A 22,307-nucleotide genomic window follows, 5' to 3' on the forward strand; every position below is an offset into this window, starting at 1 on the left:
GACTAATGTTGTTCCACAGGGGCCTGTGTTGGGACAGATTCTTCTTACATTATATGTCAATGATCAGCATGATGCCAAAGTTTGCAGATTATATGAAGATGGGTGGAGGGGCAGGTAGCTTTGAGGAAATAGAGGATACATAAGGACTTAGACAGATTAGAAGAATGGGCAAAGAAATGGCAGATGGAATATATTGTCAGAAAGTGTTTGGTCATGTGCTTTGGTAGAAGAAATCAAAGGGTTGATTATTTTCTAAATAGCGAGAAAATACAAAAAACTGAAGTGCAAAGGGACTTGGGAGTCCTCGTACAGGATTCCCTGAAGGTTAATTTGCAGGTAGAGGCTGTGGTGAGGAAGGCAAATGCAATGTTAGCATTCATTTCAAGAGGCCAAGAATATAAAAGCAAGGAAGTAACACTGAGACTTTATAAAGCACTGGTGAGACCTCACTCAAGAGTATTGTGAGTAATTTTGGGCCCCTTCTCTTAGAAAGGATGTGCTGAAACTGGAGAGGGTTCAAAGGAAGTTCACGAAAATTATTCCAGGATTGAATGGCTTGTCATATGAAGAGTGTTTGATGGCTCTGGACCTGTACTCACTGGATTTCAGAAGAATAAGGGGTGACCTCATTGAAACCTATCGAATGTTGAAAGGCCTTGACAGATTGGATGTGGAGAGGTTATTTCCTATGGTGGAGAGTCTATGGCCAGAGGAGATAGCCTCAGAATAGAAGGATGTCCTTTTGGAACGGAGATGAGTAAGAATTTCTTGAGCCAGAGAGTGGTGAATCTGTGGGATTCTTCACCACAGGCAACTGCAGAGGCCAAGTCTGTAAATATATTTAAGGCAGAGGTTGATAGATTCTTGACTAGTCAGGGTACATAGGGAGATGGAAAGAAGGCAGAAGATTGGGGCAGCCATGATGAAATGACGGAGCAGACTCATTGGGCCAAATCGCCTAATTCTGACCTCTTTCTTATGGTCTTATGGTCTTAAAATGAAGGTTAAATTTCACCTAGATTAGACCATAAGATCATAAGACATAGGAGCAGAATTAGGCCATCTAGCCCATTGAGTCTGCTCTGCCATTCAATCATGGCTGATCCTTTTTTTTTCATCTCCTCCTCAACCCCAGTTCCTGGCATTCTCCCTGTAACCTTTGATGCCATGTCCAATCAAAAACCTATCAATCTCTGCCTTAAATACACCCAACAAACTAGCCTCCACAGCTGCATGTGACAACAAATTCCAAATTCACTACCCTTTGGCTAAAGAAATTTCTCTGCATCTCTGTTTTGAAACGGTGTCCCTCTACCCTGAGGCTGTGCCCTGTTGTCCTAGACTCTCTCACCATGGGATACCTCCTTTCCACATCTACTCTGTCTAGGCCTTTCAACATTTGAAAGGTTTCAATTAGATCTCCCCTCATCCTTCTGAATTCCAGCGAGTAGAGACCCAGAGCCATCAAACATTCCTTGTTTATGATAACACTTTCGTTATTGGAATCATCCTTGCAAACCTCCTCTGGATCCTCTCCAATGCTAGCACATCTTTTCTAAGATGAGGGGCCCAAAACTGTTTACAATTCTCAAGGTGAGGCCTCATCAGTGCTTTATAAAGTCTCAGCATCACATTGATAGATTAGCAAACTCTTAAAATGGCTAATAGAACACCATGTTTGTAATCTCTAAAATGTCAAATTTACAGCATTAAAATAACGTCTGCATGGAAAAGTTACAAAAATATGTTCATGAAACAAAAGCAAGTAAAACAAATAAAAATCCTTATTTACAATTTTGACAATTCAATCTGACCAATGACTTTGCAAAATTGCAACTTTTCAGTCTAAATTATCTCCACAATGAAAATTTAACCGAAGGGTCTAAACACTCAATCTTAAATCAATAAAACAGACTTAGCTTTTTCTTATGTTTTAAAGTCAATTTAACTCAGAGGCCAGTACTATCACATCTCCATTAACATTAACAAAATATCTACATACAGCTACTGATGCATTCCCCATTACATGACAAACTTCAGGCACACATCAAGAATTGTATTCCTGCAATGTGAGGACCAACTGAGACTGTGATCTTCAATGGAAATAATCTTGTGGACAAAGCAAGTTAAATGTTTGGAAGGTTGCTTTAGTAACTACAAGCGTATAACACCCTAGTGTGAGGGGAAAAAAACATTTAATTGATTTTAGGGTACAACAGGAGTGTTCAAGAAAAAACATTTGAAGGGTAAAAATCTGATCTTTTGTTACAATAACAAAGGTCACTGAGAGATCACACCTGGAATATTGTGTACAATTTTGATCTCCAGAGCCAAGAAAGGATATAATCCTTTGCAAGTGCACATTCACTTGGTTGGTCCTTTGGATGATTGGGTTGGCCTATGAAAGATTAATAGAAGATTGACATACACTCACTGGAGTTTAAGAGCAAGAGGTGCCCTATCTTTGACATACAACATTATGACAGAGTAGATGCTGAGGGGCTAGTTCTTCATGGACATCTTCAAAAGGTGGTGTTTCAAAAAGGCAGCATCCATCATTCAGGACCCTCACTATCCAGGACATGCCGGCTTTTTATTGCTAACGCTAAAGAGGAGGTAAAGAGCCTGAAGACTTGCATTTAACGTTTCAGGAACAGCTTCTTCACCTCTACCATCAGATTTCCAAATGGACCATGAACCCACAAACACTACCTCCCTTTTTCTACTACCCATTTATTTTGTTTACATTTCTTATTGTAACTTATTTTAATTTTTATGTACTGCCGCGAAACAACAAATTGCACAAAATATATTAGATATAATAAATCTGATTCTAATAGCAAGAACTGACAGGCTATCTTAGATTAAGAGGTTGAATATTTAGGACCTCTTATTCTGATATAATATGGTATTTCAGAGGTTTATAAATCTTTGGAAATTAATATCCCAGAAACCTGGCATGGTTGCTATTGAGTGTATTCAAGGCTGAAGCTGATAGATTTTGCACAAAAGGAAAATTAAGGCATATAAAGGAGACAGACGACTTATAAGATCAACTATAGTCAAACAGGTTTGATGGTTTAATTCTCCCTTGTCTTGTTCTAAGTGCCATTGCATACTGAATGAAGTTTATTATCTTCACTTTGACATGAACAAATTTAACTGGGAGTAGGGAACCAAGGACCAGAGTGTAGAAAAAGTAAACTAGAGAAACAAGCTTCTTTAGCTCATCTCCAGAGACTAATTTATGGAACCAATAGTACACATTACTGCTGAATAGAATTTTTTGTTGTAATTATTCATATAGAAAATGTTCTGGTCAATTAAATATATTTTGAGCACAGGAGCAATCATTGATAAGTCAAGGCAATTGGTTTCTTTAGGACATTTTAGTACCGAACATTAATTGTGTTACAAGGCAATTAAAAATAGTGTTGACAACACAAGGTGATGTCGTAACTACAGACACTAAATTCAAACCCAAGTTGGATTCTGCTTTGAACTTTAGCTTTCCACAGGAAAGAAAGCCTACTCAAGATTCAAGGGAAAAGAAGAATTTACAGGAATCAAATTCATCAAATAATCTTGTGTAGGGTTAAGAAAATGTAGGATGGAGAAGAAGTAGAATACTACAACTTGTCTTCACAATTCAGAATTTTGATCAGTTTTTAGAATGTGATTATGGCAGGGGTTTATTGGCCAGACAGAGCAAAGTTCAAAGTTGAAAGAAAATTTATCATTAATGTATGTATACCATACATAACCCTGAGATTTACTTCCTCGCAGGCACAAAGAGGAAAGCAAGGAAATACAAAAGAATCCATGAAAAACCACACATAACAAAGACCAACTAACATCCAATGTGGAAAAGAGAACAAATCATGCAAATAATTTTATAAAAGTAAACAAATAATATGCAGAACATGACCTATAGAATCGGCCAAAGTGAGTCCACAGGCTGCGGATGGGATCAGCGCTGAGGTGAGCAAAGCCAGTCAAGCAGCCTGATGGCTGCAGGGCAAGACCTGTTCCCAACCTGGGGGCATAGTACCAAAGACTCCTGCACCTCCCACACAATGGTAGCAGTGAGAAAGGAAGACAGGTCAACGCAAGCAGACAGAAAGGACTCAGATGGGTGCTCTTGCTGTACCCAGTTCTTTCAATTACAATAAAACTCTGATAATTCACTGTCCAAATGTTCAGAGATCCTAATGGATCAGTATCTGGCTCAATCATTAGTCTAGACTCTTGAGTTCAGCTACTGGATTACGAATGAGATGCCTAGCTAGAGGCGGGGTAAAGACCATGGCTGGGGCAGGTGTTGAGACTGTGGCTGGGTGTTTGGCTGGAATCTACAGATGTTTGCAGATGTTATCATAAATTACAAGGAGATCTTGTTCAGCTTGGTAAATTTAATTTGGATAAGTGTAAGCTGTTGCATTTTCAGAATCAGAATCACTTTAATGTCAGGATTAATTGTGGTTTTGTGCCAAGCATTAAACACTGAACAATACCATAACAGACAACACAATAGCAATCAACAATTTACAAGACAATAGTGTAAACAGCCATGAGCAATCAACAATTAGCAGAACGGTCTCAATCACAAACATCAATAATCAAACTTAAACAAATCTCAATATACGAAGAAACTAAATAATTAACAGAGTAAGGACATCAGGAAAGACCATTTAATTGTAGTTGTGCAAGGCCAGTTAGGGTATAACTTGAGTCGGAGTTCAATCTAAAACAAACTAAAAATCACCAGGCTCTATTTACCCTCCCTTTAAACTCAGCAGATTCAATGTAAAATTTATTATACAACTGTGTAACGCATAAAAACAAAGCAAAATATTACCGTGTCTAGGTAATAACAACATCCAATAATATGGAAAACCTGCTGGTGGAGCACCACAGTACTGAAGGGTATTGAACTATCAAGTTTTGCTGCAGTAATGAATTTCAGCAGAAGGAATTCAACTGCATGGCACTGAGATCATTCTCAAGATTAGGATATATAGTCGGCCCTCCTTATCCACGGGGGATTGGTTCCGGAACTCCCTGCGGATACTAAAAAACACGGATGCTCATGTCCATTATATAAAATGGCGTAGTATTTACATATAACCTATGCACATCCTCCGTATACTTTAAATCATCTCTAGATTACTTATAATACCTAATACAATGTAAATGCTATGTAAATAGTTGTTATACTATAGTGTTAAGGGAATAATGACAAGAAAAAATGCTCAAACGAGTGCTGGAGGGAGAACTTCCAGGTTTTCCCGATTCACGGTTGGTTGAATCCACGCATGCGGAACTCATGGATAAGGAGGGCTGACTGTAATTTGAACATTGGCTGAAGAATTAGATGGCTATTTTCTATCCGATTTAGTTCTAAAACATCAAGAATAATACTCAACATAGATTGGCATTCAGCTGAAGAAAATCTCTGCAATCCAGCTGGCATTGTATAAGACAGAGAGTATTGCCTGGATTTGTGGTTCCTGGGAAACTTGAAACTTTAGGGGTCCTTAAAAACTTTTTTTGTTGCAAATAATGGTCTCCATGAATCAGACCTTGTTTTTGGAGACTTTTGAGCATTCTAAAGGCAAACGTAATGCAAACAGATATTCTATCAGCCAACTGAAAAGAATTTTCAACACCTGTCAGGAAACTGATACAGACTAAAAGGTAAATGAACATCACTAAACATCAGCTAGAAATAACCAACTAGCTGGTCAAAAAGGACACCCCCTACCACCGTCTCATGCAATAGCCAACATCTGTTGGTGAAAAACAGCACAATAATTGAGCAATAGGTTCAAAGTAATAAAAATAGCACATTTTGAAAGAAATTTCAGAATAACATAAAAGTGAGACAGTTAAAGATTTCTGAGGTACAAAAGCAATTTATCACAAAGCTTGAATTTTCCAGCACAAAAAAACACTGCACTGTTTAAAAATATATTTTTATACTGTATGTCAAAACAGAGAAAATTGCTGCTGTTGCTGTGTGACAAAATCCTGGGCTTACTTTTTTTTAGATCTGGGAAAGCTTGTAACCCAACAAATCACTTCAGGGATGGTAAAAAAAAAAACCTCTCTACCTTCCTCACATGTTGGCAAATCCCAGCTGCACATATAGGCTGAACATATGAGAAAAGACAAATAAGGCGCAAGAATAATTTCACAGCTACATTCTTATTTCAGGGTTTACGCCCGGTCTTTTAAGCTTTTCTTGTCAATTTCTGGGAAATCTGGTTTAGAAATAAAAGTACAGTACAGAGCATCAACACTACAAACTCACCTCACTGGTCCGGAAAGCTATCCGGTAGTTGTACTGTAAACCTTCTTTCTCCTTTGATTCATCTAGCTTCTCTCTCCGGATACTGACAGCCACAGGTCCCAAGCTTTCATCAGTTCCGAAGTAGTTCTGGTGCTCTGTGTAAATGCAAGATATGAGAGGGAAACAGAAGAGCAAATTGTGAGTGCATGAGTAAATGAACTAAAGGCGGGGTGGGGGGGGGGGGAAGAAACAGGATCAGAGAAATTAACCTTGGAAAAGTTCAAAACGAGAATGCTATATTAAAAAATATAGCATGGGATGGGATGAGACCATAAGACATCAGAGCAGAAATTAAGCAATTTACTCATCAAGTCTGGTCTATCAAAACTGATTATGTCTGATTTATTATACCCCTCAACCCCATTCTCTTCCCTTGTTCACATAACCTTCAACACCCTTACTAATTAAGTACCTTTCGTCTTCCATTTTCAATATACTCAATGACTTGGCCTCCACTGCCGCGTGTGACAATGAATTCCACAGATTCACCACCCCCTGGCTCAAGAAGTTATTCCTCATGAGTTCTAAAGGGACCTTCTATTCAGGGGCTGGGTCCTCTGGTCCTAGACTCTCCCACTATTGGAAATATTCTCTGCAAGCTCACTCTATCTAGGCCTTTCAATATTTGGTAAGTTTCAATAAGATTAGTAAGGGTGTCAAAGGTTATGGGAAGAAGGTAGGAGTATGGGGTTGAAAGGGATAATAAATTAGTAATTACGAAATGGCAGAGCAGATTTGGTGGGCCAAATGGCCTAACTCTGCTCCTATGCTTTTGGTCTTATCCCCCTCATTCTTCTAAATTCCAGTGAGTACAGGCCCAGAGCCATCAAATGTTCCTCATATGCTAGCCTTTTCATTTCCTAAACCTCCTCTGCAGCACATTCTTCCTTAGATATGGGTCCAAACCTACTCACATTACAGTATTCCAAATGCAGTCTGATCAATAACTTATAAAGGCTCAGCATTACATCCTTGCTGTTATATTCTAGTCCTCTTATGATGAATGCTAACATTGCATTTGCCTTCCCTTATTTAACCTACTTACCAACTCAACCTGCAAGTTAAATTTTAGGGAATCCTGCACTAGGACTCCCGGGTCCCTTTGCACTTCTGATTTCTGAATTCACTCCCTGCTTATAAAATAGGCTACACCTCTATTCGTTCTACCAGCGTGCATGACCATACACTTCCCTACACTGTATTTTATTTGCCACTTCTTTACTCATTCTCCTAATCTGTCCAAGCCCTTTTGCAAACTCCCTGCTCCCTTAACCTATCTGCCACTCCATCTGTCTTTGTGTCATCCACAAATTATCCACAAAGCCGTCAATTCTGTCATCCAGATCATTAACATGTAACTCTTGAACAGATTTGCCTCCTTCTGTACTGTAATAACACTACCATTCCAAAGGGAAAAAGCTAATTAGAATTACTGTTATTCACTGTCCACAGTCTGATCTGACCTGGTGTCAAGTAACTTTCCATATTTGATGAAGCAAAGCAAAACATCTCTTTGAAACAAATAAATGCAAATAATAAAATAATCTTAAGTAAATAATTTGAGCTGGTTAAATATCCTTGTAGTCATACCACATAATGATTTGCCAGATGGTGAATGAGAAAGGAAAAGAATCAAATTGGATTAATTTAATGTCATTCACAATCTCAGATCATCAGAGTGCAATTCATTAATGCACCTATCTGCACGGCAGTCACCATTGTAACATCATATAGGAAACAGTGAAGTTAATTTGTGCATGGCAAAGCTTCACCCAAAAAGTGTTTTGTAGTATCTAAATAGTGGAGAACATCCCTACTTTTCATAGCTCCGTAGTATCTTTGGGAGTTGAAGACCTCCCAGCCTAACCGGCTGGGCATATTCTCCAGCTCTGCATTCCACAATTCCAACATGCTACATTTCAATTCGCTTAATTAGTCCCTTCCATTCAGTGACTAGATAAACTGTTTTCAGTCTATCACCCGGCACCTAGTTTTACCCCATCTTCTCACCAAGCTGCTTTTCAATCTTTTCCAGTTCTGACAGTCTTCAGCCTGAAATATTGATGTTCAAAGTTCAAAGCAAATTCATTATTAAAGTATGTATATGTCACCATATACTGCCCTGAGATTCATTTTCTTGAGGGTATCCACAGTAAAACAAAGGAATACAATAGAATCAATAAAAAGCTACATACAAAAACTGACAAACAACCAATGTGCGAAAGAAGCCAAACTGCAAATACTAGATAGATGGATAGATAGATAAGAGCTAAAAACTTGAAAGAGACTCCATAGGTTGTGAAATCGTTTCAGAGTTGGGGTGAGTGAAGTTATCCATGCTAGTTCAGGAGCCTGTTCCTGAACCTGATGGTGAGAGATCTAAAGCTCCTGTACTTCCATCCTGATAGCAGCGATGTGGCCTGACCTGCTGAGTATTTTCAGCATTTACTGTTTTTGGTTTAGATTTCCGGCATCTACAATTCTTTGTTTTTCACAAAATCCATGATTTTCTGATTGAGATGATAGAGCATTTAACAAAGCAAAGCGCACACCACGACTGAAGACAACTCCAAAACTGATATAATATAAACTATTTCCTTGAACAATCACAGAAGTCAGTACACAGCATTAAAATCATTAACCAATAAATGCTGATAATACAAGAAGCTTCTCTCTGATACAAACATGGACAAATGAGCTAGCTCCATTCCAATTTTACTTTTCTGTAATTTGTGTTTTCACTATTATACAGGCATTATTGCTCATAATTTTTAAAATGACTTGAATATTTTATTGATTTCCTTTTTTATTGACATTTTCTAATCTTTTTAAGATGATGCTATCTTTAGGCTTTGTCCTGGAAAATAGCAGGATATCATCCATGTGTACCTATTTGTTTAACGATGAACCTATTCTGTGATAGGGCTGTATTTCTTCTTTAGCAGCTCTGCATCAAGCTCTCCTACAGCAAACAAGTCAAATGATAAATTTTGCATTACTGCTGCACCAACAACCAACCATCACCACAGAAACTTGGCCAAACAGCATAAGTTGAAGATTTGCTGCATAATTCATTTACAGACTACCTTTCAGGATACAGCACTGTTATCTGAATTGTAAGCTTAATATCTTTGGCAAATGTTATGAATTGCATTAATACTAACGGAAAAATTAAATCTGCTTCAAAGACTCGAAGTTCATTAACAGATACATGTCATGAAGCTCAAGTATTTTATCTAGATGAATTACAATATATTAGACATACAGATCCCCTACAAAATGACATGGTTAGATTAAGGGTGTCTTCAAATTGATCAGTATATGCAAACTAAAAAAATTCCCAACTTAAAGAGTATCTAGACTACAATGACTACAGACCGGTGGCATTGACCTCCCACATCATGACGACCCTGGAGAGACTTGTTCCGGAGCTGCTCCGGCCTTTGGTTAGGCCACACTTAGATCTCCTCCAGTTCGCCTACCAGCCCCGACTAGGAGTTCAGGATGCCATCGTCTACCTGCTGAACCGTGTCTACGCCCACCTGGACAAGCCAGCGAGCATTGTGAGGGTCATGTTTTTTGACTTCTCCAGTGCGTTCAACACCATCCTCCCTGCTCTGCTGGGGGAGAAGCTGACAGCGATGCAGATGGAGGCATTCCTGGTGTCATGGATTATTGATTACCTGACTGGCAGACCACAGTACGTGTGCTTGCAACACTGTGTGTCCGACAGAGTGATCAGCAGCACTGGGGCTCCACAAGGGACTGTCTTGTCTCCCTTTCTCTTCACCATTTACACCTCGGACTTCAACTACTGCACAGAGTCTTGTCATCTTCAGAAGTTTTCGGATGACTCTGCCATAGTTGGATGCATCAGCAAGGGAGATGAGGCTGAGTACAGGGCTATGGTAGGAAACTTTGTCACATGGTGTGAGCAGAATTATCTGCAGCTTAATGTGAAAAAGACTAAGGAGCTGGTGGTAGACCTGACGAGGGCTAAGGCACTGGTGACCCCTGTTTCCATCCAGGGGGTCAGTGTGGACATGGTGGAGGATTACAAATACCTGGGGATACGAATTGACAATAAACTGGACTGGTCAAAGAACACTGAGGCTGTCTACAAGAAGGGTCAGAGCCGTCTCTATTTCCTGAGGAGACTGAGGTCCTTTAACATCTGTCCGACGATGCTGAGGATGTTCTACAAGTCTGTGGTGGCCAGTGCTATCATGTTTGCTGTTGTGTGCTGGGGCAGCAGGCTGAGGGTAGCAGACACCAACAGAATCAACAAACTCATTCGTAAGGCCAGTGATGTTGTGGGGATGGAACTGGACTCTCTGACGGTGGTGTCTGAAAAGAGGATGCTGTCCAAGTTGCATGCAATCTTGGACAATGTCTCCCATCCACTACATAATGGACTGGTTGGGCACAGGAGTACATTCAGCCAGAGACTCATTCCACCGAGATGCAACACTGAGCATCATAGGAAGTCATTCCTACCTGTGGCCATCAAACTTTACAACTCCTCCCTTGGAGGGTCAGACACCCTGAGCCAATAGGCTGGTCCTGGACTTATTTCCTGGTATATTTTACATATTAGTATTTAATTATTTATGGTTTTATTACTATTTAATTATTTATGGTGCAACTGTAACGAAAACCAATTTCCCTCGGGATCAATAACGTACAACTATGACTATGACTAGACATATTCTTCAATTTTTAGCCCAATACTTGGTGGTGGATCTAGCCAAGTCCATCACAGGCAAAGCTGTCCCCACTATTGAGCACATTTACATGGAGCACTGTCACAAGAAAGCAGCATCCATCATCAAAAACCCCCATCATTTAGGCCATGCTCTCTTCTCATTACAACCATTGGACAGGAGGTACAGGAGCCTTTTAGGTCCCACACTATCATGTTCAGAAACAGTTATTATCCTTCAGCCATCAGGCTCCTGTACCGGCCTGAATAATTCCACTCACCACAACTTTGAACTGATTCCACAACCTATAGACTCACTTCCAAGGACTATATAACTCATGCTCTTTATTATTTTTTTATACGCACAATTTGTCTTCTTTTGCACATTGGTTGTTCATCAGTCCTTATGTAAAGTTTTTCATAAATTCTATTGCATTTTTTGTAAATGCCTGCAAGAAAATGAATCTCAAGGTAGTATATAGTAACATATACATACTTTGATAATAAATTTTACTTTAATTTTGATTTTGTCAACAAAGCCCCTGGCATAGCCTTATCTTCCCAGATGTGGGAGATAAGATTGTGGATTGGTGACTGAGGTTCCCCTCCACGAAGAACTTATTCCTGGAGGCTTTGTTTTTCATTTGGCACAAGGTCTTTTCAACACCTGCTCAAAGACAACCTTGACCCTGGCATCTCTTGGGTAGCCACAGAATCTCCTGTGTGTTCCCTCTACCTATCAAGTCCTCTATCACCATTGCCTTGCCTGACTGCACCTTTTCCTTCTGAGCCTCAGAACTAATCACATTGCTGCTAACTCCCGAAAGATCATTCCTTTCAACAATATCCAAAGATAGTTAGGGGAACGACCACAGGAAACCCTACTCTCTCTGCCTTCACCGCTTATTTTTCCTGGTGGACGCTTATCTATCAGAAGCCTGTACTTTGGATGCAGTCAGCATCCCGATTGAACCCGAAGTACATCCACCTCCAGCTGCAGTTTTTTAACCCCATCTGTCAGGACTGCAGCTGGGTGCACTTTCCACAGATGTTGACCATGGGATTCCCTGACCTCTCACATTGCTATTCCAATATCATATAAAGCAGCAAGATCTACAGCATTGCATCAATTTGTTTCCAACCACAGTTGAAACTAACTATTCTGTTATCTCCTGAAATACTGTATATAAGAAACACACTATATTTTCAAGACTTATAGAAATAAAAGGATAGAATCTTGAAATGTCATCTAAACGGGAAAGCCCACTCCATAAAATGATCACTGATAAGTAGTCACAATATTGGAATCACCAAAGGAACAGTTATACTGGATCAAATCTAGCAAGGACTAGTCTTATATCTTATATATGGTCTTATATTCTCTTAAATGCAGATATGTACCAACATTTTGAGCATAAACTGGATGCCCAAACATTTCACTATTCAGATGACGAGCAATTTGTTTAAATAATGCTTATTCAATGTTTGTTATTGACCTCTGAATCACAGGGCAACTAACCATCAAGACTATCTTAAGGGCCATGATAATAAAATGCCCAGATTCACTGCATATCACTGGTAAATCATTGGCAAGACTGCATTTTGCCATTCCATCCACCAAGTGCACAGATTTTTTTTCTACTATTTAAATTTTAAAGTGCAGTCCCCAAGAATATCAGAACAGACAGCAGAATTACGTCACATATATGAAACAGGACAGACACATTAGGTGAATGCCCAATCTAAAACTATAGCAGGTATCACACTATTCAGTCACATTTTAACAGCAGCATAGGTAGATCAGAATTGCCAGTGAATGTTTTCATGTCTGAAAAGTCCATGAACAACTTCTTATAACTTTGTTTTAAGAATTTTTAAGTTTATATTGATGTCATTTGAACAATTAAAGGATAAATATAAAATATCTAATAATACTTTCTTTTGTTACTTTCAATTAAGGGCTTACTTAAAAGGTAAGCTGGGTCAAACAATGTTTTTGCCAAAACCTAATGAAATTGAAATTTTAATACAAAAAGGGAAAATTAAAAAATTTATTTCTTGTATGTATAATTTGATTCAAGAACAGACAATTTAACAAGGAACCCATAAGTCAAAGCAAAAATGGGAAACAGATTTGAATATTAATATTGATGAAACAAATTGGTCAAGACTTTGTCTTGACAGTATGACAAATACAATAAATGTTCGACTTAGATTAGTACAATATAATTTTTTACACCAATTATATATTACACCGCAAAAAATAAATAGATTAAATTCAAATCTATCTGATAAATGTTTTCGGTGTAATCAAGAAATTGGTACTTTTTTACATTCTACTTGGTCTTGTTTGAAAATTCAACCTTTTTGGATAAATTTAAGAATCTTATTGGATCAAATTACTGGAACTCAACTTCCACATAACCCTGTATTATTTCTATTAGGTGATATTGAAGGGATAAAACCGAAACTTAAATTGAATAAATATCAGAAAGAATTTATAAAAATTGCATTGGCAGTAGCTAAGAAGACTATAGCAGTTACTTGGAAATCTGATTCGTATTTAAGTATGGATCGTTGGAATAATGAAATGGCTAGTTCTACTCCACTCGAAAAAATTACTTATAATTTAAGAGACAAATATGTAACATTTTTGAATATTTGGCGCCCTTATTTACAAAAGATAGGATGGCATATTTAAGTGCTCCGATAAAGACTTTGGTCACTTGGGGAAAGTAACAAATAATTATACCAAATTTATTTTGAATCCCATGGAGCATGTGGAAACCTTCCAATACCCAGGCGGCTCTTTTCTTCCTTTCTTTCTTTTTTCTTTCTTTCTTTTTAGGTAGGACTATATTTGGAGGGGGGGAGGGTTAAGGGGAGGGGGGAGGGTAGATTCTTTTTTTTCTTGTATTCCTTTTGAAAATTCAATAAAAATTATATTACAAAAAAAAAAGAATTTTTAAGCTTTCAAATAGCTCTATTAGTTTGGATAACCCAGGCCACAGGGGTTATATGTTCAGCCTTCTGGGAGGGTGTCTCAGTATTGTTCAAGAATCAGATTATAAGGCTCATCATGTAAGTTTTATCCCAGCAGCATAAAATTCTTCTGTAAATAATTTTGCAGTATTGATGTAAGATTTGGTCTTAAATGCTAAATGAAGCCAGAAATACAGAATGGAGACCAGGGTGCCGATAATCCTGCAAATGCAACTGCATGGTATTTCATTATTCATCTCAGAAGAAAGGTAAGTAAAATAAGATTGAGTTGCACATTAGCAAAAGCATGGAACAAAAGCCAGTTTTTCCTGCTGCATTTCTCCAAATACATCATGTGCGGTTTCAGTCCCTTAATTACATTAAGGATATCACTAATGTGTATGACAGTGATTCCTGTTAATGGGAACTAAAAGTAAGAGAAAGTTATTATCTGTAGCAAAATAAGGAACTCGGAGGCAAGTTATTGAATAGAAACAAGAGCTTATCCAAAAAGATTGTACAATAGTTTCAGAATTTTAGAATATCTGTTTCAAGGCAGGAATAGGGAAGGAGATGGGTACAATGTTTATTCTGAATGATTACTGATCGTTGTTGCATAATGTGAAGATAGTAGGAATGGTGATGAGGCTTCCACTTGAATCACAGCAATCAGTGCAAAAGCACAATCACTACAATGAGATAAGACAGAGATTGTCAGGAATTTAAACTAGCGTTGTTGAAATATTCTTAAGGGAACGTGAACTTGGTGTTGTTTTTATATTACAGCTTATCCTTTCTTGGTGGACTAAAGAAGAGTGAAAGGCCATCAAAACAACTTTTATTCTAGAAAACACAGAAATATAAAGCAGAACAACAATACAGACACAAGAGACTACAAATGTTGGAATCTGGAGCTAAAGACAAACTGCTGGAGGAACTTAGCAGGTCAAACAGCATCAGCCAAGGGAAAAGGAGTTGCTGATGTTTCAGTCAAGATCTTGTATCAGGACAAAGAGTGGAGATGGAATGAAGTAGACAAGGTTGGAGAAGGTGCATGTGGATCTCTGCCTTACCTGGAAGGGCTGTTTAAGTCTCTGGATGATGGTGAGGGAGGTGCTGCCACTACTGCAGTTGCAGTAAAGGTGTGAGTAAAGGGAGGAGTGGATTGGGAGATATGAGCAGATCAGGAAGTGATGGATAGGGTGGTCCCTATAGTAGGTGCAAAGTGCCGGGGAGGGGAAAATATGACCAGTAATGGTTTGTGGTCTTTCAAACTTGTATTGATAATTGTCCCAAATCACAAAAATGTTCTACCCTGAGGGGTAGAGATAGGGTAAATGCAAGCAGGTTTTATTCCACTGAGGTTGGGTGAGATTAGAATGAGAGTTCATGGGTTATGGTGAAAGGTGTAATGTTTAAAGGGAACATGAGGGGAAATTTGTTCACTCAGAGGGTGGTGAGAGTGTGGAACAAGCTGCCAGTAGAAATCGTGGATGTGGGATTCAATTTCAACATTTAACAGAAATTTGAATAAGTACATGAATGGGAGGGGTTTGGAGGGCTATTGTCCGGGTGTGGATCGATGGGAATAGGCAGAATAATAAAACACGAAAAAGGGCCTGTTTTTGTACTGTAGTGTTCTATAACTATGATCAGTTGCCATTAATAACTCAACTGAGGCAGTATTCACACTGCAATAGCTAATATCTGCATATACAGAGAAGAAAATGGAAATGTTGCCCTCTCAGACTAGGCATTGCTTACACAACTTGCCTTATGTAAGCATTGTTCCACAAAATATAATAGCAGAACAATAGCCAAGTACCTTGGTAGGTTGTACTTAAATATCAGCAGTATCTGAAGAAAGAAAAATAATTTACAGGGTACCTCTAAACAATATGAGATTGAGTGTTCTGGCAGTCAGATGTCCGAGATTCTGACATGCGGTAACTAAAAGCAATCATTGGGATTGACGTGGGTACAGTGGAGCTCAGCTGCTAATCATTATACAATTCCTATTTTAATCAATAAACAGAAGCAGACATACAGTTAATGAGCAGAGGGGTCAGGTTCACCACTAGCAGTAGTAAAGTTAATCTAAAACTTATGATGTTACGACCATCATCTTCTGATCATTCCACTACCAAAACAGTGCACTTGATCCACCTCAGCCCCCACAGCTAGATCCAGCAATTCCGCATAGATTTCCAGTAACCTATTGTTCAAGAAAATTATCCTGGGCACCCCTTCACCCTGCCCCACCCCCGCTATCTCAGACCTCAACATAATAACTTTCCCAGATTACATTAACATCCCCCATTAAGTTCACCCTATGTAATAGCTTTACAGTTTTGCAACTGCTCTGAAATTTCCATGTACATCTGTTGTTCTCTCTCTCAGGGTTGGTCTGTGTCTTAAGGAAAATTTAATGTATAGTACACCCCCTTTTTCAGCCAAGTTTAAGATATCAATGCCACATCATAGTTGCTATTCATAGAGTTATTTACCACACTCAGCACATTCCCATACAAGCTTGGTAACGCAAAACATAGTTATTTCCTTTTTCACTGACCCAAACAAAACCCTTATGTTGACCTAATATATACGGACTGTCCCCTCTTCTCCTATTTTTTTGCTTTTAAGTTAAATATTTTTCTTAGCCCTTCCCAATACAGTCTCCCTGACCACAATATTGCCTTTTCCTTTCTGAACACACCTCATCTGAACCCTACCTTCCATTTCTAGCTTAACTTTTTTTTTGTTAACATATTCGACAGGCTCCCAACTTCTTGCCAAAAATAGTAAGCTCCCATGCAAAGCCATTGGTCCCATTTCTGTTAAGGTACAACCTGAATGGCATTTTTACTAGAAAGAGACCAAATTCCTTAGGAATCTAGTTTTCCCTCTTATATTTCCAATCAAGCATTCACTGCTTCATCTTTTTTTCCTGCACTCACTAATACAAAACACAGGTCCTAATTCCACTATTACTAGCTTTAGGGTTCTGCAATCAGTCTTCTCCAAAGCTTCCCAATTTCTATCTACAGGACCACACACCTTTCTAACTTCATTGTAGGTTACCGAATGGACTGTGGCTCCAAGATATCTAGCTTGTTCCTCCACCCTTGATTCTGGCTCCAAGGAAGGAATGTTCCCTCCTGGTAATATCCATAATCACTTAAGCATCTGTCTGTCCCCATCTAAACCCACCCCCCCAAAATAAATATTGCTCTTTTCTTTCTCCTTGCAAAATATTGTGGAAAAACTAAATTGAAATGAATCATATTCTAATTAGTGCAAAACAATTTAATGCAGCATTTGAGAGAAAAATTACTGATGCTGGCATTCTGAAACAGAAACAGAAAATGCTGGCAGCATTCATTCAATGAAGAATCCCTGATCAAAAACATTGTCTTTGTTTGTCTTCCTGTGGATGCTGCTTCAACTACTGAGTGCTTCCAGCAGTTTCTGTTTTTGTTTTAAAAAGTTATCACTCATTTACTACATTGGATTTATACTAAACACTGACACATATTCCACTGTAGCACAACCCACGTGTTGGCTTTTGACAACGAGGTCTAGCTCCTGGCCTTCACATGTGGCTTAGCTACCAACCCTGGTGGAGCCATTTCTACTGACTGGAGAAGGGGCAAAGACACATTACTAGAGCTTTAAAACCAGTTACTTCAGGCAGATGGGGGCTTGTCAGCCATCATTGGCAGCTCATCTAGAAAGAAAACTCTGATCTCAAACCCCGAAGCCTCCCCCTTCCCTGAGGAAAAATCCAGAGCTGGATTCGCTAAGGCAGTCCTACATTGAGTTCAACACTGACTAGCAACTCCTGCAATGCCACTGCTGTCAAACTGTACTGTTCTCTGCCATTCATTTGGGTTCATTGGCAGTGTGAAGAGGGGGAACATGCTGCATGGGCACAGCTTGCTCTCCACATCGTACTGTCCAGACTTGCATATTATATAGACAGTGAGGACACAGAATCCATGGCCAACCTCGACCAACGGAGGACTCTCAGTACATTGCCACTTTCTAAGTACAGGTCGACCTTCACTAATCCGGCACCATTGGGACCTGAGGAGTGCCAAATGAGTGAAAATGCCTAATTACATAAGGATCACATTAAGCATAATCAGTGCCGGATTATCGAAGGAACCGAACTACAGGTAGTTGGATTAGTGAAGGTCGACTGTACACCATATGCATTCTATAATGGTTTTCCTCTTCCGTGAAAAAGTGAATTTTACAATGATCTTTTTTTTTTTTTAAGTACATTGATGCCATTTCACCCTCTCTCCCCACACTTCTCTCCCAACTTCATCGAAAAACATTCAATACAATTTTTGGGATGTGGCTAAAGCTGCCATGGTCTATTTGTACTGTTCATCCGAAATTGCCCTTCTGATTAAAGTAGTTTCAGAGAGCCACTGGGTAGAGAGTTTAAATATTTATAAAGAATGATGATTAGTAATTGTGATCTATTTCCTATCTTAGGGAGTGGTGCACTTAGAACTATACAGCACAGGAACAGACTATTCATCTGTACCAAATATAATGCCTAATTAAACTAATCCCTTCTAGCCACACTTCATCCATATCCCTGCATTTCCTACATAATCATGTGCAGGAAAACCTCTTCAATGCCATCATCATTGGTGCTTTCACCACCACTCTGGTTCCAGGTAAAAACATTTGCTTCGTGCCTCTCACAAAGCTCTCGCCGGCCAGCTTTCCTGTCCATTCTGCTCTCCAATGTCCACTTGCTGAGGAAATCGGGCCCGCAGTCCTCGGAGTCACCTGATGCCAGTGGCCAGAGGTGGGGACGTCGTAAGCAGTGTGCAAGGAACCAGAAGCGAAGCGAGCAGGCAGGAGTCCATGCCAGGAAGAAAGCAAGCCCTAGCCGGCCAGCTCTCCCGTCCATTCTGCTCTCCAATGGACATTAAATTGGACTACATCCGACTCCAACGAAATACTCGGCAGGAGTACAGAAACGGACATGATCCTGGATGCCGCCGTTCAGCTGTTTATTTATGTTACGGTTTTCCCCCCCAGCCATCGGACTACCAACCTACTGCCCTCCGCTGTGCCTATTGTCTTGTTTATTATTTATTGTAGTGCCTGCACTGTTCTGCATACTTTGTGCAGTCCTGGGTAGGTCTGTAGTCAAGTGTAGTTTTTGTGTTGTTTTACATAGTTCAGTGTAGTTTTTGTGCTGTTTTACGTAGTTCAGTGTGTTGTTTCATGTAGCACCATGGTCCTGAAAAACGTTGTCTCATTTTTACTGTGCACTGTGCCAGCAGTTATGGTCGAAATGACAATAAAAACTGACTTGACTTGACTTGATTAAAGGCGTGCCTTCTAATATTTGACAATTTCCCCAGAGAAAAGATTCTGATCATCTATCCAAACGATGCCTCTCATAATTTTGCAGTTTCCTCTCCTCTATAGTTTATGATGGTACTGTCAGAATTGCCCAGTTCAGTAGATGCTGAGCACTTTGTTAATTGTACACAGTATTCATGAGGCAGAAGAGAGTGAATGTTCAGGATGATGGCTGAGATGGCATGGCAATGAAACGGACTTGAATTGTGTTGGAGCATCGCCCTTCTGGGTGGATAAAACAGTGGCTGATAGACGGGAGGCAAAAAGTTGGATTAAAGGGACCCTTTTCTGGCTGGCTGCCAGTAACAAGAAGTGTACCACAGGGATCTGTGTTGGAACAGATTCTTTTTACGTTATATGTCAATGATTTGGAGGATGGGATTGATGGTTTTGTTGCAAAGTTTGCAGATGATGTGAAGATAGCTGGAGAGGCAAATAGGTTTAGACCATAAGATATATGAGCAGAAGTAGGCCATTCAGCCCACCAAGTCTGCTCTGCCATTCAATCATGGGCTGATCCAATTCTTCCCGTCATCCCCATTCTCCTGCCTTTTCCCCATACCCTTTGATACCCTGGCTAATCAAGAACCTATCTGTCTCTGCCTTAACTGCACCCAATGACTTGGCCTCCACAGCCACTCGTGGCAACAAATTCCACAGACTTACCACCCTCTGATTAAAGTAATTTCTCCACATCTAAATTGTTCTAAATTGATGTCCTTCAATCCTGAAGTCATGCCCTCTTGTTCTAGACTCCCCTACCATGGAAATAACTTTGTCATATCTAATCTGTTCAGGCCTTTTAAAATTCGGAATGTTTCTATGAGATCCCCCCCCCATTCTCCTGAACTCCAGGGAATACAGTCCAAGAGCTGCCAGACATTCCTCATACAGTAACCCTTTCATTCCTAGAATCATTCTCATGAATCTTCTCTGAACCCTCTCGAATATCAGTATATCCTTTCTAAAATAAGGAGCCCAAAACTGCACACAATACTCCAAATGTAGTCACACGAGTGTCTTACAGAGCCTCAACATCACATCCCTGCTCTTATATTCTATACCTCTAGAAATGAATGCCAACATTGCATTTGCCTTCTTCACTATTTCAACCTATTTGTCCTGACGAAGGGTCTCGGCCTGAAACGTCGACTGCACTCTCTACAGGCTGTCTGTTTCCTCAATACTACCCACAACCAGTGGCGTATCTAAGGTCTGGCAGGTATGGCACGTGCCCTGAGCACCATTTGAAGGGGGGCGCCACTGAGCAGTTTCTATTAAAGTCAGACAAACCATCCTCGGAGAGTGAAAAAACAATTTTCTTCAGAGGTATGATATGTCTTTGATTATCATGGGTGAGAAGCACTAGGATGGCCTTATTTCAGAGCATTGTGTAAGAAGACCATGAAACGTTTCTTCACGAAGAAGGAAAGTGGAGCTGAAGGACGGAAGAGACGAAAGTTGGAGGTGGAGGAAGCCAATAAGTCGAGCAAGTTCTTCATGCCCTTCTTTAAAAGCCCGGAACAAGTAGTTCTTCATATTCCATCGAGTCGCCTGCACTTGCTACAAGTTTGCTAGAACCCGAAGATGAATCAAGTACAAATGCATCAAAAGCCGAGGAGGAAGTAAAGTCAGATAAATCCAAGTATGACGAGAGTGAGGCTGCCACAGAGAACGTGGATATGACAGGAGGGGAAGATGATGGTGCTGGTGGTGATGTTGAGTTTATTGATGAGATTTTACCTGACGAGATTGAACCTGACGACTCTGAACCTAGTGAAGTGGATGCTGTCAAAGAGCCTCGAACTGTCATACCAGAAGTGATTGAACAGCATGACATTGGACTTCTGAAGTTCGACAAGGATAAAGGAAAAGCAATTCTGCCTGACGCGTGAGAACAGAAATAATAAAGCTGAGTTCGAAGTATTTCCAGAACAATGAGGGGCCTTTCCTACCAACAAATAACCACTCAATGAACAAAACTTAATTCAAGAGGAAATTGGGAAGTGGTCGTGGTGAGGAAGTGACTCTCTCATGGCTGGTCTATTCCCCCTTCTAAAAAGTTTGCATTTTGTATCTGTTGTCTTCTCTATTCCCTGTCAGACCATCAATCCTCATTGGAGCAGGAAAGTGGATTCAACCAGTGGAAAGCACCTGAAAGGATTGGTGTTCATGAAAATGTCCAGAATCATCGGGAATGCTTCACACAGTGGAAAGAAATTTAGCTGGAAACAGAGGGATTACTGACATAGGTTGAGAAGGAAAAGCAGAAGTGGTGTGATATCTTGACGAGAATCCTTCACTGCATAAAATTCCTTGTGACTCAGGACCTGGCTTTGCGAGGACACAGAGAGTCACTTCAGCTAGTCGATGACTCCAATGTGGGAAATTTCCTTGACTTACTGAAACTACTGGCCATCTTTGACCCTGTCATAAAAGAAGACGTCACTCATTTGGAAAGTCATCCTGGATCCACGTCTTACCTTTCCCCAGGTGTCCAGAATGAATACATCCACATGATGGCATCCACTGTTCGCCAGAGTTTACTGAGAAGCCTTCGTAAAGCCAAGCACTATAGTCTCCTGTTCGACTCGACTCCTGATCAGGCACACCGTGAGCAGTTGTCAGAAGTAGTGAGGTATGTGGAAGTTGATTTTGAGAGGAAAACAGTCCGTGTCAGAGAGTCCTTCCTTGGTTTTATCCAGATAAGCCAGAAGGATGCTGAGAGCTTGGTTGAAGGCATCTTGAAACAGCTAGAGAAGGACAAAATAGGGCTACAAGATTGTCGGTCACAGTGCTATGATAATGCTGCTGTGATGGCTGGACACAGAAGTGGTGTTCATCAAAGAATAAGTGAGAAAAACAACCTGGCAGTGT

General features: G+C 39.8%; 1 protein-coding gene across 2 annotated transcripts in view; it reads right to left on the minus strand.

Moving 5' to 3' along the window:
• The window catches only part of sipa1l2 (signal induced proliferation associated 1 like 2), a 500,895-nt gene that overhangs the window by 317,688 nt on the left and 160,900 nt on the right, over positions 1 to 22,307 (minus strand). For both annotated transcript variants that reach the window (XM_072251068.1, XM_072251067.1), the window contains exon 4: positions 6,314 to 6,447. In XM_072251068.1, coding sequence (XP_072107169.1) covers positions 6,314 to 6,447 — 134 coding nt within the window. The remainder of the gene's footprint in view (positions 1 to 6,313; positions 6,448 to 22,307) is intronic.

This window comes from Mobula birostris, chromosome 2 (genome assembly GCF_030028105.1).
Source record: "Mobula birostris isolate sMobBir1 chromosome 2, sMobBir1.hap1, whole genome shotgun sequence".
NCBI lineage: Eukaryota > Metazoa > Chordata > Chondrichthyes > Myliobatiformes > Myliobatidae > Mobula > Mobula birostris.